The 27,061-nt window shown below is 38.4% G+C and overlaps 2 protein-coding genes across 23 annotated transcripts in view; one reads left to right on the plus strand and one right to left on the minus strand.

The window, feature by feature from the left end:
- Positions 1-27,061, plus strand: part of ASB3 (ankyrin repeat and SOCS box containing 3) — a 59,342-nt gene that overhangs the window by 6,758 nt on the left and 25,523 nt on the right. For 5 of the 22 annotated variants that reach the window (XR_011140450.1, XM_068939965.1, XM_068939981.1 and 2 more), the window contains one exon: positions 25,053-25,265. Coding sequence is in view for 18 of the 22 variants with exons in the window: in XM_068939965.1 (XP_068796066.1) it covers positions 25,070-25,265 (196 nt within the window). In the remaining 4 variants the exon portion in view is untranslated. Of the gene's footprint in view, positions 1-887; positions 2,160-12,518; positions 12,576-14,423; positions 14,462-20,192; positions 20,340-22,652; positions 22,967-23,223; positions 23,317-25,052; positions 25,266-27,061 lie in introns of those variants that run through there. The other 17 variants (XR_011140451.1, XM_068939970.1, XM_068939966.1 and 14 more) reach the window with 13 other exon arrangements.
- CHAC2 (ChaC glutathione specific gamma-glutamylcyclotransferase 2) lies at positions 208-22,633 on the minus strand. The gene is made up of 3 exons (XM_068939983.1): positions 22,432-22,633; positions 10,016-10,051; positions 208-4,780 (listed from the first exon to the last, which is right to left on the minus strand). Exons 1-3 carry the CDS (start codon positions 22,564-22,566, stop codon positions 4,397-4,399), a joined length of 555 nt encoding a protein of 184 aa, XP_068796084.1. The 5' UTR covers positions 22,567-22,633; the 3' UTR covers positions 208-4,396.

Genomic DNA, 27,061 nt, shown 5'->3' on the forward strand with positions numbered 1-27,061 from the left:
ATCTGCTTAGTGGGGACGTGGCAGTGGTTTATTCCTCGTTTTATTTTGAAGAGATTTGTGATCCTCCAGACTTCAGTAATTCACATTCCGTCAGAAAGTAATTCACTTTCATTCACAAAGCTGTTAAACAATGAATCAATTAACAAGGAAAAAAAGTGTTTATGTGTATTTAAAAAAAAAAAAAAACCTTTAAGGGTTCTATGTGTATATAGATAGCTTTTATTAAATGCAATGGGATGTTTTTGTCTATGTGCCCCAAACAGTTGATCTTAAATGAGTCACAGAGAAGCCTGATTACTCTCTTCAGTACAGCTCTATTCTCTGTGGTTACATTCCTGTTCATTGTGGTCCATAATGTACTTCTCTGTGTCCTATTGCTTCTTCCTTGAAGATGATGGAAATGACTGGTATGGCAACATTAGCTACCTGAATAACTGAATGGTTCAACATCGAGTTCCCAAATTAGAACAGGGTAGGCCAGTCCCATCTGATCTTTGTTCTTTGCTCATCTATGGGAAATACGTAGCAGAGAAATGGTTGAAGAAGGAAAGACAGAAATTATTATTGGGGATTCTACAGAGACTCCAGTAATTAAAGAATGTTTTGATTTCCCTTCTCCCTGAGTTTTCTCACAATAAGAAGTGTGAATTTGTTTGCGAAAGTTTTATGGTTGATTCAGAAGACAGGTCAGTTTACAGTCAGTGGCAGTCAAAAGGAGTGTGAAGTGTGTGTACTTATTCTTTTCTTACTGTCTAACTTTCCATAAATAAGTAAAATGTTGCATATTCAGGTTACAGATTTAGTCACAGAAGATGATTATGTGTTTAGTAACAATCTTGACATCAAATGGTTAAGTGATCATATACAGGAATATCAGATATTACAGAAGTATATTTTTTAATGCCTGCTTTTTGATTTTTATACACTTGGTAGCACAAATAAAATCAAACTGTCTTATTGCAGTCTTTGTACAAATCTTAAGTTTTACTCTGCAAGTTAAATTCATATAGGACTTTTTATTTGGGACATTCCAAAAGAGTTTACATGTATATAGCTATGTAATGCTCAATGATAATCCCTTTCTGTGTGGAAGATTGTACATAGATAGTTCCCAGCATCATGGGGAGATTAGCTCTTGACCAACTGCTGGGCAAGTTCCTTTTCCTACAAATGGACTTGAAAGCCGTACTGTGCAGTCATATCGGGTAAGACCATTGCAGCGTACTAATAAATACTGCATCCTTCATGCACAGAAGGAGAGAGGGCCATGTTGACTACCTAGTGACCTGAACCTTTTACTCCCAGGGAGTAAAATCTGACAACATGGATGACACTTGTTTCCTCAGAGACAGTTTGGAAACAAGTTTAGAGGTAGTTTAGTCTGTGCGTATATATTGTGCAAACCATATCTAAAATATATAGTTTTGTCACAGATTTAGATACAGTTCTAACCAGTAAGGAAAAAAAGCATGTGTGTGTGTGTGTATACATACATACATACATACATACTTAACAATTTCTTGTGGCAAGTAGTGGATGTGAAAGCATACTAGGCTTTTGTTGGTGACTGAAGCTATGAGAAGAGTCACAGCTCAAATCCCATACAGCAAAAACAAGCGTATAGTTCCAGTGCTTTAGTTAACTGTGTTGCTAATGTGACACAGTTTAAGACTGCATAATAGTAACTAGTTTTTATGTTTAATTTTTCAACATTAGATCTAGTAGCATTTTATAACAAGATGCAATTAAGATACCCATTGACATCCCTCCTGTTGTCAGTAGTCTTTAAATAAGCATGAAACTTCTGGAAATTTTTCTTTCCAACACCATTAATAAACGTGATGCATTTTTATTGTATTGAAGTTCTATGCACAGACTGGAATGTATTGTTACAGATATTGCAAATTGTATGAATCTGGAATGAAATAAACCAACAACGTTCTGAATATGATTAAAGATGCAAAAGTTAGAGCTCAAATATAGTTTTAAAGAGAGAATCATCACTGATGGTTTTTTTGCATCAATAGTGAATTTATGCATCCGCTGCCTTCTCTTAAGGAACAGGATAAACCTTTGAGGAAAAAATTAAAAAATAATGTATAGACTGGATATGTCCATCTGACAGGATTCAACTTTACTGCAGCTTACTGAAATTTGAGGTAAGCAGAAGAAAGTAGGTGCAGGTTTTTTTGGGGGGGAGGGGAGGGTTAGCATTTCTTTGCAACATTTAAATATTCTTGAAATAAATCATAACATTTTTTTTTGTAACAGTTAAGTATCCGATAAACATTTAAGAGTTCCCCTTTAAGTCAAGGGGAATAAATATGTGTAATGGAACATGCTCATATTAATGTTTATTTGGGTGTTGGCTATCACTGTAAATCTTTGGTGTGTGAAGTCACTCAAATAATTCCATCTTCAGGCTTCTTAATGACTGATGTTATGTATAGAAACATGAATATTCTGATCATACTTTTCTGCTGCTATACAGCTGACTTTGTTGGGGTTGCTTTTCCAGTCAGTTATATCCATTTTAAACCAACACAGCGCAGTAGAGAAGCAAGGCCCTTGAAACGAAAAAGGATATTCCATTATTCCATTGCAAGTAACTTATGTGTACTAAGGGAAATATGGGGCCTCAGTACATATGATCATTTCACTAATACGAATAGATTTGCTTCTGCAGTTTAGACTAGGTCATCAAATGATACCCTATCATGCATTCTTAAAATAGTGGCATTAAACCATTAATCTTAATAAGTAGCTTCTAAAGCAACTAGGCAGTTTTCATTCCTCAATGAATGTATGCTTGAGTGGTGACAGAAGTGCCCTAAAATTAAAATTATTACAACAGTCTGGAAAAAAAATTTTTTTGTTAAACTTTTAAAGTAGTCCAGTTACCTATAATTTAGATTTAAATTATAATATCCTACAATCCACTCATCTAGGTGGCCTTTTCAAATGTTTCCTTTTAACATTCATTCATGTTCTGTTGGCCAATTTAGGTGGCCAAGTAAAATCATAGCAGCTTGTTATTTTTGTAACACTGATGCTTTCAAGTAATTACAAATATAAAACAGGAAAACATAAAGATGAAAAAGAGACAACCTAGGTAGTAAACGTATATGGTTTTTGCAATTACTGATGCAAAATACAGGCTTGCAAGCTACAACTGAACATATATATTTTTTCTGTATCAGAAAATGTGACGCTATGTGGTATTTGAAATAGAACCTTTTCTATATTACCGTACAAATAAACAGGGCTTGTTAAAGGTTAAAATAACCTTTACAAACAGCTTTTGTTGGGATTGAAACCCCATTTACCTAAGTTTTGCATGACATAAACATACTAGCCTAAACTGGTGTCTTTCCAACCTTCTTTCGTTGGATGTCCGTACAACACATGTAAGTTTACTGAAAACACGGTTCCTTTCTTAATTACCTTTTTGCCTCTGAATCCCTGAAAAGATGACTGAAAATTCTGACTTAAAATCTGTCCTCAAAGATTGGTTGACCTTTTTATTTATTTATTTTAAAGAAGGGGTTACAACAGCATCTAAAGGCAAATAGCAAAGATGGGAATTTCAGAACGTTTGTGCTGTATTGTCGATTCAAGTCATATCCTTAGTTATTTTGACATTTTAGCTTTATTCTTTATATTAATATTAAAATGAGGCACCCATATGGTATGGCTTATTTGCATCAAAGTACCTTGTGCTTTGGTTTTCAGGGGCTTGACATAATTAGCCAAGGGAAATAATTATTTCCTTGACAATAGAACTGTTTGTCCTCTGCTTCTAAGGACAAACTAACATGTAAAGGGTAAGATCACTAATTCAGTGGACTAACTTAATTTCAATGAAGTCGAATCTTGATATGGTAAGTGCTGCATTTACTGTGCCATTCACAATAAATAGTTAACATTTATCTTTTTAGCTGCACTGAGCTCCAATCCTATATTCTTGAATCAGAAAGAACTGTCACTTAAATTAGTGGCAGTTGTATCTGAATGCAGGCTTTGATCTTAAAAATAATTTAAAAAATTTTTTTTTAAATCTGAACCTGAAATTAAAAAGAAAATCTTAAAACAAAGGGAGGCTTAAGTGATTCCCTTGAGATTTTTATAAAGAAAGATGTGATTTTTGGATAAGAAACTAATATACCAAATTCAAACGTAAAACACTTCCCCTGTTCCCCTTTTCTGCAGACTCTTGAAAGAATGATTTTTATAATGATTTGTTCTAATGAGTCTTAACTACTGTGTTTTCAATGCACTATTACAATAAATAAGATAGCATAGTACGGCTAAACATGCTTCCAAGTCATATACCCGTTGTGCAACAAAACCATTCTTTTTAAGATGAAACAAGATCATTAAAATTGAGAAATGATTTTTATATGCAATTTAGGTTTTGATGTTTTTCCAAGAGTTCTTTCACTAGTTTCTCTAAGGAGAAGAGATGCTCATCTACATCTTCTGGTACAAGATTTCTGATAGAATTAGCAAGTTCAAACAGGTATTCTGTGTTTCTTCCACTAGGACCAACTGCATTAAAAATCTGTTCAGCAATTTCTTCTAGAGGTGCTGGACCAAGGTAATTAGGGTTATCACAAGATCCAATATATAACAATACATCATATGGCTTTACTGATGTGTCTTTTGGATAGAAAATGACAGTTGTAGTCCTGTAGCCTCCTTTCTCTCTGAAGTCCAGATACGCCTTTACTTCACATTCTTGTCCGGCTGGCAATCTATAAGCAACACCCCACACGCACCCCTGTTGACATAAGGAAAGAAAATCCAAGCAGGATTTAGAGAGATACTCACAAATGAATGGATTTCTATTTTCTTTTGGTAAAACCACCTTAGAAAGCTTACATTTAGTTTTTCCTGTTTTCAGTCTTACCCATTTCTCACGTTGTTCATAGAAAGACACCCCCTCCAAATTAGAAGTGCTGTTTTATTCATGAAATCTTCAATCAAACTAGTAATTATGTGGTTTCATCATGTATTCTGTTGCTGATGCTGAGGCCTTTCTGGGGAACAATTTTGTTGCAGTTAAATTTGAAGTAGTAAACAGACTTGGCATGGGCTTCTAAAGACTGCTGACTAAAAGATGGCAGAAAGAATACAACATAGTCTCTTGACCTCACAACATTAGTGCAGTGAAAATTAAAATCGGAAATAATGCCAAATTCAAACTAATTTTAATCAGGTCCCTTTTCTCTGTTTCGTTAGTTTTATTTCTAAGGGCTTGAGCGTTGCTAATTTCTATTATACACCCTTGGAAGGACGATTGTGGTAAAGTTACTGCATTTAAATTGAACTCAAGGAGAAGAAAAAGCTGAGAGATGAACCTTCGTTTTGCACAACTAAACTTGATATATCCAGCACCTCAACAAACACTGTTAGCATAAATTTCATTACCATCTCTTTAAGAATCTGGATAGTCTTTCACTGTCTTCACAGATAAAAGCTCTGAGAAAATATTTAATTTTGGTGTGAATTAGTTACACTCCCTTACACAGTTCTATGCAAAGAAATCTGTGAGATCTCTATAGGGTTAGATTTACGTCGTCTTTTAAAGAAGCACAGAAAAATGATGATCTGTTTTACTCATTAAAGGCTACAAAATTGTTTCTTACTAGTGTATTATTTTAAAATAAATGGTAATTTATTTTGTCTATTGACAACATCAGATGTGGATTCCTCCTGCAGTTAAGTTTGTGTATATACCACTGCTATATTAACGATGACAGAATTATCTATTGTTTTTCTTTCTAAAACTAGATTTTAGTATTTAGCCATGATATTAGACTGTGTGTGTGTGTGGGGGGGGGGGGGTCAGTTTGTGAGTGCTGAATTCCACAGTCGGGACTGTAGAATGTTGGTCAAAAGCATTTTATTAAAAACATTCAGGGAAGTAGTTTTTTCTTGCATCCTTTGTAGATGGCCACGCTATTTGATGTGCTGTGGCCAAGAGCAGCCCTAAGCAGTACAAAAATGGGTTCCTTCCTTTCCTGTAACTGTGTGGAATATGGGTTAACTTCAGCTGTCTGTGGGAAACATGTTAGTTTTTTGAAAAAGTCCCTTCTGTGGGGACATATCCCCATGTTGATAGGAAAATATATGCAGGCATGGTGGTGATGGGGATTTCATAACCCTCACTTAAAGCAGACAGGTACTACTAGCTCGTTTGGTTTTGAGTGTCAGACGATGGAAAACTATATACAGAAATCTGACGAGGAGTATGTTCTCCTTTTCCTCTTAACTGGCAATGAAATTCAGATGGAGGAAGTTAAAATAATTATCTGAACTAGATATCTGTGTCCAAACTGTACTACGTGTATCACTGGCAAAAGTAATCCACTTCAAAAGAATAGATAGACTAGCACAGAGCTGAGAGCTGGCATTGCCAGTGAAAGTATGACTGCTGTTGAAACCATGCTGTTTGGGGGGCAGAGGGGGAAACTAATAGCTATAGTCTGCTAAGATGCTTTCAAAATAAGGTTACCTTTTTAGAATGCAGAATGAGTAACTGAAATCAAAGCAAATTACTTGTCATATCACTTGATTTTTTGTGAGTAAAGTGTGATTCTCTGTCCACACTACTTTCTGGAGAAAAGAGGAAAAAACCCAACAAAACACAACTGGTTTGTTAAGGGGGAAAAGGTTTCTATGGCAATGAGTAAGTTTGCTTAACAATACAAACTGAGCGACAGCAAACGTAACCACTATTTGTTGTTAGGAGTCTGCGTAACGTAATTGTACCCTACAGGACAGTAATGTGGAAAAAAACACCCACTTACTAGAAGAGTACAGAAAATCACAATGAGAAACTGTGCACTGTGTTTTGCTGGTTTTGCGAACTGCAAAAACAGTTGAAGTTTACAATTACCTCTGAACTTACCCCTGTTTGCTGCTATTTCAGGGAAATGTCAGCGTTAAAGTATTTTGCCTTGACTAAGTAGCTTCAGTGTTGTATCAGGCTTGAAGCTGACTTTAACATAAATATTCGTGGTAGTGGTGAATGATATATCAGTAAGACAGCAATATCATCATTTTATAAACATGAAACCATAAATAAAAACTAACTACTACCAAAATGCCCATCCTGCTTATCTTACGGCCTTGTGTTGTGTGTCCTTGCTCAACCTGTGCTTCCATGCCACCCTTCCTTCCTGCCTATCTTCTGTGGTGGCAGTACGACCCACAGGGATTCACTCTCTTGAGGTAGTGAGAAGCCTGATGAACGCTAACAGCACCGCTGTCCACAGCTGTATGCATGGGGCACTGAGGATCTGCAGGGCTGGGAAAGCAATTATATCCCCACTGCCACCTGGGGCTGTACCTCCTCATTGAAGGAGGAAATCTCCTAGGAATAGGTCCTCTTGCTCTCTCCCTAGAGATCTGGGCAGCGAGTGGCAGTGAGACCTTCGTTCATAGTCTCCCCCCGCCCTCCCCCCCCCCCCCCCACTAACTATATTGTTCCCTACCCAAAATGTAACATGATTCTTGGTGGAAGTTTGTCTGAAGTATTAGTATAATGACATTTAAATTTTATTGTCTCACCCTGCTGTGCAGTTAAGAACTCCGTGCATGCACCTAGGTAACATAGCAGAGCCTTCCTGGCCTAGCTGCGCGCAAGGTTTCCAAAAGGCAAAATAAACTGTCAGTCAAAAATATCTGAACTTGTTGCTGGGATATTGTAAGGATCTTACTTAAATGAACACCCTGGCATGTACACAAATAAATATTTTATATTCCTATCCTAAACTGTATTTGAGAAATCCTAAGTGTGTGACTCTACTGCAGACCAGAGACAGGATTCCAATCCTCACTAAGATTAAAAAAAATAAATATATATTTTGATATGGATAGTGCACATGTGCCCTTAAATTGGCAATAATTTGAGATTTAAAGCACGCTGCTTTTCAAAGTTATTTTCTGATCAGAACAGGGATTTAAGCCTTGCTTCCCCACTTTGCAGAGGAATATCCTGACCATGATAGTTTGGATCTATGTGGGGTTGGTTTTTGCTTTTTTTTTTTTTTTTTCCCTTCAAACATTACTGATCTTTTTTTCATCTCAAAAAAACAAATAGGGAAAGATTTAAATGCAAGATTTATGCAGAACAAAAGCACCATTTCCTGCCCCACTTCAGTGCCATGCTGCATCCTAATCATACATGTTTTGATATTAAAACTGTTTCAAAAATGCCGTTTGTAAAACTGATGCCAGGAAGGGTGAATCCAGGCGATTGATTTGGATGCTTTCTCACTAGTGAAGCATCTCAGCCTTTAAGCTCAATTGCATTTTGCTTAACAGGACGTGGTGGGGAAGAAGATATCTGAAGGTTATTTTGTTCTTTTCTTTCAAAAATTACCTCTTAATCTTGCACAGTTCATTTGTTTTTTCATGAGTAGATTACTGGGAACCTCACAGATTGAGGGGAAAAACTGTCACAAATGCATGAAAGTCTAGGACTATATAGTGAAGTGACTACACTATAAAGAACATAGGGGAGACTGATCACCTATTAGTGTCAAGTAGTCTATCAAGTCTTGTAACGTGGGCAAAATTTAAAAAAAGTGCACTACAAGTGCTGCCTCCACTTTATTTTTTATCTTGCTTCCATGGTTTATTATAATACATCATCTTGTAGTGAAGTCACTGATTTAAGAAAGTCATTGGAGAGAAAACATATTCCACAATTTGAGAATACTTGTAATTTTAACAGATGGGTCTTTTGATAGCATAGCCCTAAAGTAAGGGCCTAATCCATACCACTTTTTAGATGTAATCTGAAATCACTAATTGAAGACATCTAGTACTCCTTGTGATTACGGGCTGTAAGAAAAAATACTGAAGCTCCAAATTTGGAATGACTTTCTCAAATTTTATCACGTGTAAGTTATCATGGAGTGTTCTAAAGGGGACAATCATTGTAGGGAGTAAACATTAAATGAAAACTGTGACACAAATAATAGGTTTTAATAGGTAATTTTAGGGTACTTACATATAGCATAGCAGCTATTACAAGGAGCTGAATTCACCTGCAATGTCAGAACTGTACAATTTATGAAGCGATAGTCTCCCCAGGGCTTCCGCAAGTCTAACTTAATCCTTGCTCATAAGCAGTCTAGCCAAGAGCCCTCTGGTGGGAAAACCCCCCTAAAAAGGATTGCAGGTAGTTTTAAAGATGGGATCTTTACTGTAGAGCAGAATTAGATATGGGTAAAACTTAAGCCTAGGTATTTTTACTTTATAAGCAGAAAAATCCTAGTTTTTCCTATGCCTTACACGACTGTAAACATAGGTCTTGTTTCATTTTTTTCCCCATAACCTGGGCGCTCCCCTTGCTAATGCTTCCACTGCACTTTTTTTAAGCAAGTGAGACTTAAGTAAAAGGTCAAAAGTTAAGCAAGAACGGTAGACTTAGGTCCATGACCTTTTTTCTGAACAGGAGCTAACTTCACAATATTAACTAGAAGCCAAAATCACACTTCTACTTACATAAACAAAATACTTAAGAATGTAGGGGAAAAAAAAGAAAAAAAGCAAGACTATCTCCTTTTTATTACTGCAGCATAATCTCGATGTGTTTCACTTTTTATTTTAGGCAGGCAAGATTATGGTTCTGATGCAACTTCTATCTAATATTGGGACATCTTCGATTATAGGTGTGCTGAAAGTAAAATTCTGCATTTTTTAATAACAGGATAGCTGCAGTGGCTATTCAGGAAAATGCTCAGAAACATACCTTTGGTAATAACAGACCCAAAGTACTTCTAGTTGCTTAATTTAGATAGATTGATTTATTTGGAACAGCCAAGAATCATTGATGCAACTCCATGGAATTCTGAGAGAACTTCCGATAGCAGTAAAGATAATTCAATTATTTGCTTAAGAAGAAGCAAAAAAATGGAGACTTACTACACACGTTTGGAATGCATTAGGACTTTCTGTGCACTATAGATTAAATACTATAAATAAACCAATAGTACTGTACCTCAGGGTCTTCAACAAGAGTCACAACTCTTCCAGGCTAGAATTAAAAGAAATGTTGCTTGTTCAGTTAGAAGCTTTCATTGTTAATCATCAGCAACAAACAAACAAACAAACAGAAAAGTAATTTAAAAAAAACCCCCAAAAGTAATAAATGGGCCAGAGAACTAATCCAGTAGAGTCTCGAGAAAGTGCGTTTCTTTGGATGATTGAGGCCCAGTTTATGTATTTTCTGAGATAAACTTTTTGATCTGTATTCGATTAACAGAACTGGTGATAAATAACATGTTGTATTTTGAGTGGAAAGTGTCTGCAACACAGAAGTTAATTTAAGGGTAGTGATAAGTGGGGAAATTTGAATGTCCTTGTTCAGATTCAATTTTGTTCCCGTGTAAAACAGTGGCAATAATTCATTAATACAAAGCTATCATCAATGCACCTTTTCTCAACCATGTTGCTTCTCATCACTAACTATGCTGTTTCTCATCTCTGGAACGATAATGAGGTGAGCTTTTTCACCTGCATGCAGAAGTATTATTCATAGTCATGGGAAATAATGTAACACGTAGAAAACTAGCTTGCATAAAACAAAGCAAGATATTACCACTTCTGGCTTAATTCACGCTTACCGGGTGTAATGAAGTGTCAGTTACACACTGTGACACATGACAACTCCTAGGTTACTAGCACTTAGCTAATTAGATGTTTCTGAAGATATAGGTCAAAGAAGTCTGCTAGTCATTTTTAATAAGAAAAAGCTCTTCTTGTTAGCATCAGGTTATTCAGAGTTGAGCAAAGAACAGTTTAAAGTGCAGAAAGTGCCTCTCCTCCCCCCCCTCTTCCAGCTCATTCTCCCTTACTGCACAGCAGAAGGATAGTTTGGTAACGGTCTATTTTTCCAATGAGTTACCTGACAGGAAGAGTAAGAAGCCCCGTTTCCTGCCCTTCCTGTTGTTAGTGATATTGTTTAATAGTCAGAATAACATAGTTGCTTTCATTGGGCAGGAATTAATCCTATTGTGTATCCACGCAATAGCAAGAAGCCAAATCTGTAGGTTTCACAGAAGGGGGATTTACCCTTATTGTCTAAATTAAATATGATTTTCGTTAGGCTGCCACAAAATAACCAATCTAGGATAACAGTTCTATATATTTCTAAGTCTGGATTAAAATAAGCGATCACAAAAAAATCTCTGAATATGCTTTTACATTTCTCCATTGGTTTTAATCTATTTGCGCACTGACTTGAGAATACTAACCTTGTAACTGTACTTTGTTTCTAATTTTTGTCTTTCTCCTGCGTTATTTTTAAGGAAAATACATTTCAAGTCTTGTTTAGTTACAGTTGTATTAGCACTCACTTTTCTTTTTTTTACTTTCATATGACCAAAAGCACAAGTTTTCAGCTTTAATTGTGCACTTGCTAATTCATATACCTTTTAAAGACAGTGACCAACTTGAGAATACTGAAAAGATGTGTTGAACGTTGTTTGTATAATTTAGAGAATAAAACTTTAAAATATAAAATCCTATGAAGATTTACATCTGTAGTTTAAAGTTGCTGATGTTAGCTGCAGACTAGCGTACAAGTTTCTTTCCTTAGAGGTAAGAGAAATTAGTAGAGCGATATTAGTGTTCATTCAGTTTTAGTGTAGGATAGAAATTTATTTGCTTAGGAGTTGCAAAGATGCTAACCTGAACAATGTATTTGGATGCATAATTTTTATTTAGATGTAGCTAACTTTCAGCCTTGGACTACTACATCATTTTAGTCGTGTTAAGACTCATGAATATAACAGTTTTATGGACGTGTCCAAGAGTATGCTCTTTTATTTGATAAGGCTATAATTATATTTGTCTCTTTCTCACAGTAACAATGTAGGGTTTTCTCCTGCGCTGAGTCACTGGAATAGCATGCGTTTTTTTGTAACTTAAACAAAATGTGAAATTTAGTTTTTGCAAAAGTTGTTAGCAGATGCCATCAACTGTAGATACTATTTGTTTAGTGTTAGACCTTTTGTAATCTTAAAGTCTGTCTTATAAGCTCTGAGATGCTGGGTTTTGTATTTTTACATTTTAGGACATGCCAGTTCTCTCTGAGCATCAGACCTCTATTTCTGATCTGATTAATCGAATAAGGCAACAGAACTAAATGAATACTAAAATTATTGCTGTTTCTGTACGTTGAGGAAACAGCTCTGTTACCATGAGTAATCAAGATAACTTAGGTGTTTCTTTGGAAAAAGATGACATGAGCAGTGCATGTTTATATAGTCTATTGGAAAACAAGTCTCTATCAATAAATTACCTGGGGCTGTTTTGTTGGCGTTCAGTTTTTAATCTCAAAGGAAGCTACTCAACACATTCCACAACTTATACTAGTACTGAGGGATTTACTCTTGAGTTAGGCTAAATATATTATTGACTGTTTATCCCCAGAGTATATCTTACAGATCTAATCTGGGCAACAGGGGAAGACTGATCAAATGTTTTGTATAATGTTCTAGGTTTAACAAACTGGGAGCAAACACTGTCAAAAACTGCCATACTAGGAAAGACCAAGGGTCAGTCAGTTAAGCATGCTGTCTTTTTTTATGCTGTCTTCCTAAGCAACTGGTGCCATTAAAGAAACTTACGCATGCAATTGTGTGCGCCCGCATGTGTGCACGCACACACACGTGAATGCTGCATTTCATATACTTTCTTAGCTCTATACCTGTGACTTTCTGTCTTAGTTACTAATGCATCCCTTTTCTACTGATTTGTCTAAATAGTTATAGTCCTTTAATAATAGCATGGCAGTGAGCTTTACAATTTAATTACATGTTTTATTAAAGTATTTGTTTGTTCTCTTTAATACTTGCTTCCTAATAATGTTAAGTATCGCTAGTTCTGATATTAGGAAAAATAATTAACCCTTGTTGTCGATTCACTTTCCCTATATATTCCTTCTTTTAAGATGCAACTCTCATGTCTATTATTCCTTTTTTTTCCAAACTGAAGAGTTCATTTCTCTGTATACAGAAGCAACCTCTTACCTCTAGTCAGGGTGACTGCCCCTCTCCAGACCCCTTTTTGTTCTACGGTCTAATTCTGCAATAATCATTCTGAGATGGAGTATCTGGTTGTTCCACTCAATATTCAAGATACAGGTGTACTGTTGGCTCATGTGCTATTCACTCCCCTCCTAATTATTAATTTACTAATGATTCACCTGTGGTTTTTTTTTTTTTTTTTCCTTGTAAAGGTAGATATTCTCAGAAAACTATCCAGAATGACTCTTAAGTTATTTCCTCTTTTATGGCAGGTAATACACAACTTTTTGCTGTGTATGCACACTAATGGTTATTCCTACAATGCTGTGAACAGTCTCTCAGTATTGTGAAATCCTTACGCAGTTTTTCAGTGAGTCTTAGATTCTAAGATATATTGAGTAATTTTCTATTGTCAATAAAGTTGTCACCTCACTTTCTCCCTATTTTCCTGATAACTTCCAAGTGTGTTGAACAGACAGCTTCCTTTAGAGTTGTTCCTTCCATTGTGAAAGCAGATCACTTGATCCCAAACCTTGTTTTTTGATGTTAAGTGTGTGTTTAATCCCCTTTTTCCCCATGGGAACTCTTTTTTCCTTTAGAACTGTATTGAAAACATTTTAAAAATCAGGTCCATTATCTTGATTGGATTGCCCTTCTCAGATCATTTTTGACCTCTAAATGACTTTTCAACGGATTCATAAGGCTTCTACAAGAAGCCATATTTTGTTTGAAATGGGTTACTTTTTTTTCTCTGGATCTGCAAGTGATGTATACTTCACTGGCAGCTGTACCCAGAGATTAAACAAAACAAAACAAAACAAAAACCAAAAAACAAACAAACAGAACCCCCAAAACTTGCCCTTTATTCAGAGGGCTGCACTGACCATACCATTACGAGCTCCAGTAGGATTCCCTGGAACGCTATACTTCACTTGGCAGAAGCCGTAACTGGCTCAGGTTGTCAGTGCTCTTCCTGGTTTCCCCAAAAGGAGGCCTGGCAATTATTTCTGCCCTGAGTGTCATGACTGCCATGTAGTTAGGCCAGCAGTGATACTTTTGCACATGTTCCTGTGATACTGGAATGGCGCTACCATTTTTCTTCAAATGTATTACAAAAGTGTGTGTGCATATGTATGTGTATATGTGTGTATAGATGTGTGTATGTGTATGTATATGTATATATATGTGTGTGTGTATATGTATATTTTATATATATATATGTGTATATATATGTATATGGCTTAGCTTTCCATATGACTATCTTCCCCCCCCCCCCCCAACTTGTGTACTCAATACTGGTCATTAAGGTTTTGTAAATTATGGGTTAAAGAGATGTTCTGTGGTAGGAAACAACTTTCTCTTTATTTCTGTTACCAGGAATACCTGTATCTGAAGCCTAAATGTTCAATGAAAGGGTAAGTACTCTTCAGATATGTGATGAAAGAACAATCTCTTTGTCTAGGGAAGGACAAGATATTTATTTTATTGGCTTATAGAGTCTAGCTTGCATAGAACTACCAAAATAAATACCATTCAGGAACCATGGGCATTACTTTTGGCAGCTGAGTAAGAAAATAACAAATCTATAAACCACTGGCTATATAACATATAAACCCAAACCATCTTTGTTGTGTCCAGGGAGTACTGGATGGGGGAAACTTGAATAATTTCCTAAATCAAATGCCTTGGACTGAAGGATTTCTATGAGTTTGTTCTGTGCAGCCTGCTGCCAGGAAGACCAAAGACGGCAGGCAGCCTTGCACTGTAGCACGCTGAAACATAAAGGAAGGTTCGGGGCCTCTCAAGAATTTGCAGCTCTCGGGACCATCACCTCTCTGAAAAAAACATTGTGGAAAATTGTTTTAGCTAAAACATCTTGTTTTAGCTCTTAGTGTTATATTTCACTTCAGGCCTTCAATCATACTATACAGTAGAGCTCCCGAATGTATTCCTGTGTTAGCTACATGTGGCAGGAGGCATTAACAACATCTGTGAGGTCTGCAGTAATGGAAGCAGCAGGTACTCACTGGCTTAGTCAAATATTCATGTTGGAGGAGTCCAGCGCTACTGCATGAAAATCAGATTAAGACTGAATCGTTTTGGCACCTCCTCCAGTGCTTTCCCCAATCAAATTTCTGCTACATTTTGGTTGCAACCAGGTACTTTCATTCAGATGCCAATCTTATATGACTCTCCTAGATTGTTACCAACCTGGATTAAGTAAAAAAGAGGAAAACAGCATTAGCATGTTGTAGACTCTACACTAGAGGCTATGGCAGTTCTCCTGGTATAGGGATTTTGGCGAGTTACACTGAGATAAAGTGCCCTAGGATGATCTTGATGGCGGTTTAGGTAATGCGTCCTGTGAGAATAACGGGGTAAACTGAAATAAGGTGGTCTACTCATAGACTGTTTTTGGTGGTGCTATACCACTGCTCAGATACTGAAAGTACTAAATACCTATTGATAGAAGAATTGATTAGTTTCAGCCTCCGGGTATGAAAACAAATTAGACTAAAAGGAATTGTTAACTTACAAATAACTGTAGCTCGATTACCTCAAAAACTTTTTCTGAAAGGGAGTTCAAAGTATGCTAATTAATAGGAATGCAACAATTTAAAAGGTTTTCCTTAAAAGCACAAGTTTATATAACAAAAAGTAGCTTTTTCATGCTTCCTTTTCCTGTGACTCGCTATGGTCTAACAATAGCCTATCTGTCTTCTCCCCTAACCCCATTACTGACAGTCATTCAACAGGAAGAAACTGTAAGAAGTAAATGATTATATAAAACCAAAGCCAACTGGTAAATGCTAAAAGTTTCACTGGAAAACTGACCTAAATTGGGAGGATATCTTTCTATTGTGATATGAGATACTGCTCTCAGTGTCTGATGAACATTTAGAAAGATGCTATCTATATTTAAATATGCTTTATATTATTGTGCCTGGGATGTAAAAGGACTTCTTTAACATGAAGTTGAGATCTTCTTAGGCAAATCCAAAAATGTTACTATTTGAATGTTGTGCACTGTTTCCCTGGCTGTGTGTGTCTGACTGATGTATATCATACGTGAAAATTCTGCATGAATTAAGGGCCTAATTTCCTCAACAAATAGCCGTAGGTATTACAGAGCTAGAACACTGTTTACTCAGCATATTAAATTACACAATGTTCTCCTGTTTACAACATTTTAACTTCAGCTTTGAAGTTACAGTGACAGCCTCCCCCCTGGGCAATGGAAACTCTAAGAAGTAACTTAGTGTGCGTTTTTGACACTTAAAATCCCAATAATCAGATTCCAGAGTTGGTTTCTGAAGGGTGGCATTCCTAGCTTTTACATAGACTAGCAGGATGCTGCTCACATCTTTAGGGGATCCTGTTTGGTCAATTTCCTGATGAAACTTCTTTCCTCATTTCACATTCAACAAACTAAAAGCCCTATGTTATTTTTACCTAAAACTGAATCATTCAGTAATTCTATACATGCAGAAACTCATAGGAGTTTTTCATGTAGACGTTTCCAAATGGAAACTCTACCTGCAGCCTAATCTGCCCCTGACAGCCCGCTGCCTGTGCAGTAGTTGATGGGCCACTCCCAGGCGCGCGCACTTGGTAGATCTCTCCACCACTAGGATCCCAGAAACAGTGTAATGTAATACACAGCTTTCCACTCCAGTATTGATGGAGCAAAGTGCAATCTAAGTATTTGATCAATGAAGGGGTGGGGGGGAATTATATAAGCTTAGTAACCCTACATAGTAGTGAGCATGTGGAACTCCCATGGGGGTTAGCAGTGGGCGGTAGACAGCTGGAGCTGGACTTTCTTTTCTAAGCACATGTACAGGTTAGGAACAAAGGTTTCCTAAATGTCAAACTTGCAATATTAGTTTCATAGCGTGGCTGAGTTTGACAGTTGTCGAGAGTGCCACCTCTAGCGTTCATGTGATCACAAAGTTGGCCAGTTTGACCAGGGATGGGAGCAAACAACATTTCTGCTGGCTAGCTTTCTGGCATTTTTTGTGAGTTCAAGGAGTGTACGTGCAATCAAGTGAGTGCCAACACCAAGTCAAGGACAGTGGCAAAAGCCAAGTTGTCAGAAGCTGGGAGGGAGGAAGATTATAAGGAGAGGAAGTGAAAGTTCACTCTTCTGGCAGCAGCAGTCTTAGTTTAGTTCAAATCATATTGTAATAATACTAGCTTCACACTTCAACCTTTCAATATATTTACTGTTAAGTGCCGTTTTTATGTTTTCCAGCAGAAGCACGAGGAAAGAAATTTCATGTCCCATGCTAAGAAAGGACATAACCAAAGCATGGGGTCCTAACTTTGAGTAGCATTGAGATATAGCTCCTTTATCTTATGCAAAACAGGCCTTGAAGCAAACAGACACGTACATCTAAAGGTGACAAAACTCTTCAGAGAGTTTTGTCAAAAATTAGAACATTTCAGATTAATGAATCTGGGTAAATCTGTGCAGGGCCAAATGTTTGATAATTTTAACAAATCTTGGAACCTGGACAATTTTTCAAGAACTAGAAGATACCAAAAGAATTTAGTATTTAAAAAGTGTAAAATTAATAGCCCAAGTAACTGTAGATTAGTTTGATATCATTGGAAGAAAAATAGAAGAATGGTTACTTTGAGAGTCGTTTCAAACATTGGAGGCTAAAAGTACAATTAATGAGCATTAAAAGCTGGTTATTTCAGGGCTATTACCCTTTCTGAAAACACTTTTGCTACCTGTTCAGATCTTTCTAATACAATCGCACTTTTTTAGTGAGCAATGTTTTTTTATTGCCTGGTAAAATTCAAGTTGCTTTAATCTAACATTTGGACTAATCCAATGAGAATCTTATATTTAAATAGAGCTAATGCATAAATCGCTGTATATTTTGCAAGAAATGGTTATTTCCGTTTGTTTCGCCTTCAAAATCTATTCTGACAATATTTTTTCCAATTTAACATCCTGTAAACTATACAATACAAAGTGATGTTTAATCACAGTGTCACATCTAGTTAATTATTTTATTACAGTATAAGCTGAGCAGCTCAAAGTGTGAGTACAGGGTCATTGTAATGCTAAACTGAGTTTTGTACTAAAAGCTTGCAGCCATTGTTGTACATAAAATGCTCCTGTATGTTTTCTTTGTTGGGCTGACTGTGGAACGTTGTAGCAACTAGTGTTTTCAGGAGAGGTTTTTTTTTTTTTTTTTTTAACTTGTTGCCTAGTATGTTATTGCTGTTCTTTAAAATGTGCTAATAGTGGAGGACCAGTTTCACTTATAATTCACCCATCAGGGACTAATTCATCTCTGATGTAATCGAGGTTTTAAGGATTTTACAGCAGAGATTATTCGGTCTGTTAAAATGAGAAGTCTTAGCTCTGCGTTTTCTCCGCTTACGTTGAGGGACCCTTTTGGCCTTGGAAGTAGTAGTAACAACTTACAGATCGCTGCGATATAAAGTTGTTGATGCTAAAGAAAAAATGTGTTTTGTTAGTGTTAACTGTTTATATAAAACATAAATAAAATGCATTAACCAGTTTACATAAATAATAAGCTGTATCCTTAATCTGTCTAAACAAGCATTTAAACAGAAATAGAACAAAGAATGAGCTTGTGGGGGCTTTTTTGTTTTAAGGTTCTGTATGCCTATAGAATATGGTTGTAGGCATGATCTTGACTAGGACAGATTTACACATGTCTAAGCTTTTGGGGGCAAAGTGCATGGTAGCTGGTAGTATGCTGGTATGGCCATTTGGCAGGATTTCCAATATATGCACACAGTCGCACTGAGTATTCCCCTGAATTTCAACTAGTCCAACAGAAGATAAAGCAATGAGGTCTCCAAGGACACTTTCAGAAAAGGAAAAGAAAGAAGCGGCCTGTTTGGGTTTTGTTTCTTTATCAGGCTCAAAGAGAAGGACTTCCTCTGACTTTTAGCCTAGTTTCCTAAGGAAAGGAGGCTTATAGGACCACAATCTCTCTTTATCTCACCCCAATAACTTTTGCATGTGTTTGTCCATTCATCCAAATGCAACAGAAGAACAGACATTTCACAATGCTGATATGAAAATAATCTTTGTAAAGGGATGACTAGAAGGTGAGAAATACCTAAATTAGTGTTCCCACTGAGAAAGTGAACAACCAGCTATCTAGTCACTGTACATAAATCTCAGCCAGCCACAACACATGCTGCGCCTTTCTAGTCAATGAGATGATGGCAATGGCTGACCTAAAGAGCAAAGTTTGGAGAAAGGAATTATATATGTGCATATATGTAAGCTGGGCAGGAAGAACATGTAAAGCAGGGTTAACAGAGCAAAGTGATGCTGTTGACTGCATCTTAGCACAATATGGCAAAGTGTCTTGGGGCTCAAGTTCAGAAGTGGGACAGCTGCATTTGCACAGCACTGCTCCCAACCCCCAGAAACTGAGCTGGCTTGCAGATAACTTGCTTCTCTGCAGTAGACTCCATTATTTTGTGTACTAGACACTCAGCTCATGCTGCTACCTGAAGCATGGTAATTTTCATTGCAGAAAACTGATTATAGCAAGGTTTTGTATTATCTTCAAATATTCTGCAAGTTATCTTATGGTGTTTAAGGCTGACTGAATTTAGGATTGAATGAAAATTTCTTCCATGCTACATGTAGCATGTTGTATTTTATTTTTTCTGGGCGTGCTCTTTATTAGACTGGAGTTACCGTGGTGCAAGTTAGATGACTGCTTTAACAATCATCAGGAAAACGTTTTCATCATACTAAGCTAGCATTCAAAATAGGTCGGTTTTAGAGAGCTGTACTCAAGTATCAGAATCTGTACATTAATGATCACTTTGCATTTCTGATGACTTATTAGTTAGCAGGAAATGTGACTGTAAATAAAATAATCCTGCCCCATCCATGTTATTCATCTAATTTGCTGGATGCTTCTGTAACCTACTGTTTCTTTAACATTTGTTGATTTATTTAGAATTATATGAGGGTAATAGCCTTTGTATGGGGAGGGTGATACAGGGTTTTAAAGCATAGTAAACCTATGTTGTTCTCATTTTTGAGGCTTGAAAATACACGTTTTCTTGAAACTGGAAATGTTTGCTTTTGGAATTTTAGTTAGGGGTGTTTTTTTCTGTTGTTCCAAATAGGAAGCAAGTCTCCTCCATGCATTTAACTCTGAAAATTCTGAAGTAAAAGAGCTGAAGAAAGTGAGGTGGTTACTCAGATTCACACTTTCGACCTTTACTTAACCAACCTCTTCCTTCAAAGCAACAGCCCCACACCGACAAAACGAGGTATTTTCCCCTAATTATTTAGATTAATGCCTATATTAACTCAGTTATTAACTCGATTATTGTTCAGCTATTAAAATGTAAAGTAGAAGTCAAACCTGAAGTACTCATCCTCAGTACTTTACAACAGAAGACTAGAATAACTGGAGTCAGAAAGCATCAGTTGTTCTTAAGAGATACTTTTAAGTTTTAAAAAAAAGTAACTGCAAGCACTGCAGAAATGTGGTAAATACTCTTACTGTTGGCTTCCACTCAGTTCTTCCCTATTATTAGTAATCACCTTAAGGCATTTCAAGTTAAGATACATCTCTTTCTTCATGCTTACTCAGTATTTAACACAACTAGCACTGAATATTGTCCAGTACAAAAATGACCGATTTGGGCTAATAGCTGTTTTGGAATAAGATACTTGGGAATTGTATTCGGAACTGGTGAGGTGAACAGATACTAACAGCACGGAGTAGAGCCCAGGCTAATGACGTGTGCTGAGCTCATCCGCCAGGTCTCTGTGCTCACACCACTGGAGCTGCCTGGGAAGGGGGCAAGGGCCGAAAGATCAGAGAACTGCTCTAGGAGTCGGAGCAGAGGCAAAGAGGCAGCATTTCTGAAGAAGTAGGGCAGAAGGGAAGGTACAGTGGTCCAACTGAGATGCAAATATAAAAAGGGTTGGCAATCACTGATCAATCAGACGTATTTCTATCCGAGTTGGTACCATTACCTCCCCTTCCCTTTCTTCTTCTTCCATCAGTTGTTTTTCCATCGTGTCTCTATTTATTACAAATGCAGGACTGGTGTTTAGAGGGGACAGATGAGTTCCCACTAGCCTCAGCAGGCCTCCAACAGGAGGCTGCACCTAAACGGGCCAGTTCAACTGAAAGAGTAGAATGAGGTGATACTTGTCTTCACTTTCTAGACAGAGGTGCATTCTTTTAAAGCCTGTTCATCACTGCAGAATCACCGATTTCGTAGTAAAGAAATGTTAAGATTAACTAGAATTCACATCCCTTGAGGGAGGAGGCCAACGTTAATGTTGGTTGCTGCAGCAGTAAGGAGTTGGTTTACACAAGTGATGAGCCAGAGCGGTGGTGTTTATAATGTAGTAGGGTGGTTATTATTTAGGCACATAATCAGCATTTTTTTGCAGACAGTCTTCTCAATGGGGAGCATTTTAGCCACCCTGACAATATTTGGATATAGCGTGATCCAGAGGAAGATCAGTTAACATGCTTCAACGCCAGATGGAAAGAGGATCATTCATACTTTGTAGTGACGCTTTTTCCCCAGTACTGGATGTGAGAAATGGATTTCAGTTGGAAGCAACTGTAGTAGTAGGACAGGTTTGGTCACAAAATTATAATGAGAATATTTGGATATGGAATTGCCAGGGCATATAATTTTTGAATACTTAATCTATGTATTTTAAAATATGACATAATTATTTTTGCGAAATATAAAAAATTTTCAAATGTCTATTTAAATTCAGCATTAATATTGCCTACAGCTCTGCACAGGATTATTTAATAATGCAAGAAACCAAAGCAGTGGCATTCAAACGATACAGCTGCAATTTGGCCTCTGTTCTCTGATTAAATAAAGGAATGCTTGGCTTATTTGAATAATGACAGGAGATTTAACCCATTTAGTTTCTTGAATATTGAGCGTGCACAGTGCATTACACTGTGAGGTGCACGCTTGTTGCTCTGGAAGGAGATCGGGATAACAAAAACCCTGACAGAGCACTCAAGTATTAACCTCTGAATTTCTGAGGCAGGAAGAACGACGGTTCTTTGCCTCCTTTCCTAGCAAGATTACAACTTCCTCTTTGGCAGGCTGGAAGCGCCGAGGGCCCACGCGTGAAGCCAGTGTAACGTGCGAGTCAGCCCCCGCCAGGGCGGCTCGCGGCGGCGCTGCGCGCGGGCTCGGGTGACTCAGCGCGGCGCGGCCCCGGGGCAGAGCGGGCTCGGGCTCTGGGGCTCGGGCCCGGGCCCCCGCGGAGCCGCCCGGCCCGGCTCCGGCTCCGGCTCCGGCTGCCGCTCCCCCCGCGGCGGGGAAGCGAGGGCGGCGCGGCGCGGCGGGGAGAGCGGCGGCGCCTCACCTTGCCCGGCACCCCGCGGTGGTCGGTGCTGCCCTGCCAGAAGCGGCGGCTGTAGCCCAGGATGCAGCCCACCATCTTCTCCTCGTAGGGGAAGTCCACCTTCCAGATGAGGGAGCCGTAGCCAAACACCCACATGGTTTCCCGGCCGCCCCCGCCGCTCGCCGCCGCGCTGCCCCGGACTGCGGGGCGGAGCGGCCCCTGCGCACTCGGGCTCCGCCGGCGGGGGGAGGGGGGGCGGCGGCGCGGTGCCGCTGGCGCCCGAGGGCTGCTGCCGCCGGGCTCTGCGCTTACCGGCGCGGTGCGTGCGCCGGGCCGTGGCTGCGCCAGCCCTGCCTTGGCGTCCGCCCGCTGCAGCGGCTTTCCTGCCGTGCGGTCACCGCCGCTGGGCTTGGCCCGTACTTGTCGTAGGATGGCCACCGAAATTGCTCCGGGAAGTTGGTGTGCGATGCGTACGGCGTCGCTGAACCGCCTGCACTCAGGCGCGCCTTGTGCTTCAGGCGCTAGTATGAAATGACGAACCTTTCTGAAATGCGAGGTAGCCAGAATTTTTGTGAGCATGACCAGCTACCTCGCGCCTTTTTCTTTCTTTTTTTTGGGGGGGGGGGGGGGGGCTAGGACCTCACAGTGTTGTGTGACCGAAGTGCTCGAGTGATCGCGGCTTCAATCACCAGTGACTCTTCTCCCATGTTTACAGAGCCTCTCTAAACCTTAATTATTGCCGTTAAAGTAATTATTAAACAAATCTTATTTTACCAACTAACGTAAGCATATCTGTCTTTTCCTTGAACCGAGTGTCAGTCTAGCAGAGCGTCCTGTCCAGGAAAACAGTGGCTGCTTATGGAAAGAGCATGTAAATGAAACCAGTATAGCATGGTTTTAGCTTTGGTATGTTCCCAGCTTCTGGTAAAATAATGTGGTTTAGGGGCTTTCTGGATGGGGGTGCGTTTTGGTAATGTGGTTTAACGGCTATGAAAGTGTAGAATGTTTTAGGAAAAAATAGCTTCATAACCTTAATTTTGCAAGGTCTCTCTGTGTCAAAGTAGTGACTTTGCCTGTGTTTTCAGGAGTCGTATATGTAAGTGGGAAAGCGCTCTTGTGCATAAGAGTTTATGTGAATTGGCCTAAGAAAAGGTATTGCCTGTCCTTGTCAGCTGTGCCTTTCAGGGAACCTATAAGTTGGGTAAAAATATGGGTAAAAATAGGGGAAGCTAGCCTTTTTTTTTTTTTTTTTTAAAGTCCACGTCTACCTGTGACAGCTTAGTAGGCTAGTTTTGCTTGCCCATAAAGGGGGTAAATTAGCTTTCTTCTTACCCTGGGTTATCACAGGGTGGGTTCCTGAGCTTAATCCACTCCACTATTCTCAGGTGTTCTTAAACTACACACGGGTCTGCGGTTTGGGAATATCTCTTAATGCTTTTGAGAGTAAGTCTTAACCACTAAATAGCTTGAACTCTTCCTTTTCCTTTTGTTTGTGTAGGGAAAAAAAAGTTCTAGGCAAGAAAATACCACTGAAGAAGTTGTGGCACTTATTTTCTTGGGTTGGCAGGAGTCCTTGGTCAAAGCAGTTTATCTGTGTCTCAGTTTCCTAAAAACAATACTATATTTCTCCAGCTCGTGGGAGCATTGTCAGAAGCATACATGACCAGAAAGAAAAATCAGCCCTTGGTAACCAGGAAGAAAAAAAAAACAGCCTTCTGTCATCCTATGGGCTTGGCAGCAGCGTCTTTCAGTCAGGAGTAGGCAAAGATCCCTTTCTGAAAAGTGTCTTCTTATAGAGAATATTTTAAGGATTTCTAGGCTGAGAGGTATTTCCCTAGCTCTGTGCTCCTTCTGGATTCAGGTATTATTTGAATCAGTTGTCTGGGAGTTGGATCAGCTCTCAGCACCTTTATTTTGTTTTATTACATGAACAGAGCTGGTTATTTAGCGAAGGCTCTGAGAAGGCATACATATCCTGTTCCACCATCAGCATTGTGCTAGACCTGTAACAGGCAGGGCTTGAACCTGCTTGCTCCCAAGTTCAGCCTCGCAAGCTAGCTAAAAGCCTTTCTAACTTTTTTCTTTTTTTTATTTGTATGGCCTTTGTCTTACATAGGTTTGTAACCTAGTCCTAGAACTGGGTTTTGCGCTGTTTCCACATTGATGATCTGTCCATGAAGATTTTATTAGAAATGTATTTGAGTCCGTAGACTGTAGGGTTTTGAGGCCAGCGTCACGTAACTTAGGACATGCCTCAGTCTTTAACAAATTGTAAATGATAAAGCATTTCCGAAGTATCTGCTTTACAACTGTATATACAAAATGGTTATCATCATGTAGAAATGATACCAAGATGCGTGGCTTGCTAACTAAAGCAGTTTTGTGTGAGACTTCGAATGTTATTAAAATGACATGGCAAAATATTTCTTTGCGAGTTGGTGCTGCTGGAAGGCTTTATTTTATAGTTCATTCAGAAGGGACATCCTTATGAAATGAGGCAAACTGGACAGACTTGGTGATTCTGTGGCTGTATTTAAAGCTGTTCTGATCTTTTCAAATCTGTATGTGTATATTTTGTACTGACATATATGTATATATTTTTTTCTCCTCTTCCTTTTTTTCCTCCCACCTCCTTACTTCAGAGTTTACTTTCTGAAGAATGGATTTCACAGAGGCCTATTCTGATAGATGCTCCGCTGTGGGCCTTGCAGCTAGAGAAGGAAATGTGAAAATGCTCAGGAAACTGATTAAACGGGGGTACAGTATTGATGTTCCAGATAACAGGGGATGGATGCCAATCCATGAAGCAGCAGTTCACAATTCAAGTGAATGTCTGAGGTTACTCATTTGTGCAGGTAAGGAAAATTTGATATGAAATAGTACATTTTTCTGCTGAATTCCTCTGTGATATAAAATAATGTAAACTAAATGCATTTTTCAAATCATGTTCTTACATGTTTAGTAGATTCAAATGTGGTTTCATAGAACCTGGCTAGATATGGTTAAAAATATGGCACTGTCTTACTCTGTGCAGAGGTGGACTTGGTATTATGTTTTGTTACCTAGCTAAAAACATGTGCAATCGGTAGTAACTGTAGGCAACACCCAAATCTCAGTTCATGACATTGAGGAGTAAACTATGTTATGTAGTATTTTAAAAGCTGATTGAAATTGCCAACTCAAGCATTTAAAAGTAGGAAATGCCTACTTTAAAATATATTTTTTGCAATTGTAGACCTCTTTGTTCGCATTAGAGCAGAACATGCCAGATATTCTGCTGGGGCTAAGGGAAAGGAAGAAGGGCTGACCTCAGGCTCTCTTTTGGACGTTTTGCTATTTCAGATGCCCAGATAATACGGGCTTAGGGTTTATGTCACATTTATAAGAACATTCATTCAATGCAATGATCACTCTTGCTCCTGCACAGCCTGGCTGACTTTTCGTCATGCCAACCCTCCCTGTGTGTTTTAGTACGGTCTCCTTGATTAGGTCCTAGATGAGAACCTAGAGTACCAGATTCTAGTTAAGCTTCTGCAAAGTGCTGAACACCTTATGAGAATAATGCTGATGGATAATCTGGTAAAGCTCTAGAAGTGTAGAGCCACTAAATAAAAGAAATTCCTTTAGGCAACATGATAATAACTGTGGTGGTAATATGATAATATTCAAAATGATAACATGATAATACTCATGATAACATGATAATAACAAAAAATAGTAGGAATCTTTTCTTCTCCATGTTCTTCCGTAAACCTTTAGACCTGTCAAAAGCAACACATCTTTCTTCTGTTAAGGATCTCCTTCATGTCTTCCTATCCTAGATCCTTGAAAGGCCTCATTCATGCATTAGCTGCAGCTCACATTTTTTGTTGTTTTACCGAAGCAAGAAGATCCCTAAGCTTATTCTTCTGTTTTATATGTAAACTTTTGTTCTCCTGCAACACAACTGCCTTTTTTTTTTCTCAATACTGCTCACATCAAAGGTGAGTTAGGTTGCACAGTGTTGATGAGGTTAGGCTCCCTCATACTGCCTAAACAAAGGAAGATGCTTGAAGAGCTTCCTAGGATGTTTATGGTTTCTTCCATTAGGGATCAAGGTCAGGTAATGTCTACTCAAAACTCAACCAAGTGCCACATAATATATTAAATGTGCTGTGAAGCTAATATCTTACATTTGCCTACGCAGGTTAGAGGCGCTCACTCCATGAGAGGTCAGGCAGCTTCAGCAGCTTATTGAGATACAACCTATTTCTGATAATTAAGAGTGGTCTCATTGGGGTGAATCTCCCAATTCTATTCAGCTTTCACTGAAGCTTAAAAATTTAATGCTTGCTTTCATAAAGGATATGAAGGACAGGATTCGTCTTACCTGACTTCAACCATCTAAAAAGAACTTGTCTGTACTCTCCATATTGTCAGTAAAGAATTAAGAGCCCCTCCAGTATCTTCGTTAATTTCAGATGGTCAGAATCATCATCAGATGGTGCTACTTTTTGTCCATTCACAGGAGAGAGATCCTAAAAGGTTAATACTTAAGAGAAGATAGCTAAATAGATGTTGCGCTCGACCTCATAACCATGTCCTGAATGCAAGAGTGGCTGTCCATACTGATTTCACCTGTTACACTAGAAAGGCAAAGAAGACAGCATAC

The sequence above is a fragment of the Struthio camelus genome, chromosome 3, assembly GCF_040807025.1.
Source record: "Struthio camelus isolate bStrCam1 chromosome 3, bStrCam1.hap1, whole genome shotgun sequence".
Classification (NCBI taxonomy): domain Eukaryota; kingdom Metazoa; phylum Chordata; class Aves; order Struthioniformes; family Struthionidae; genus Struthio; species Struthio camelus.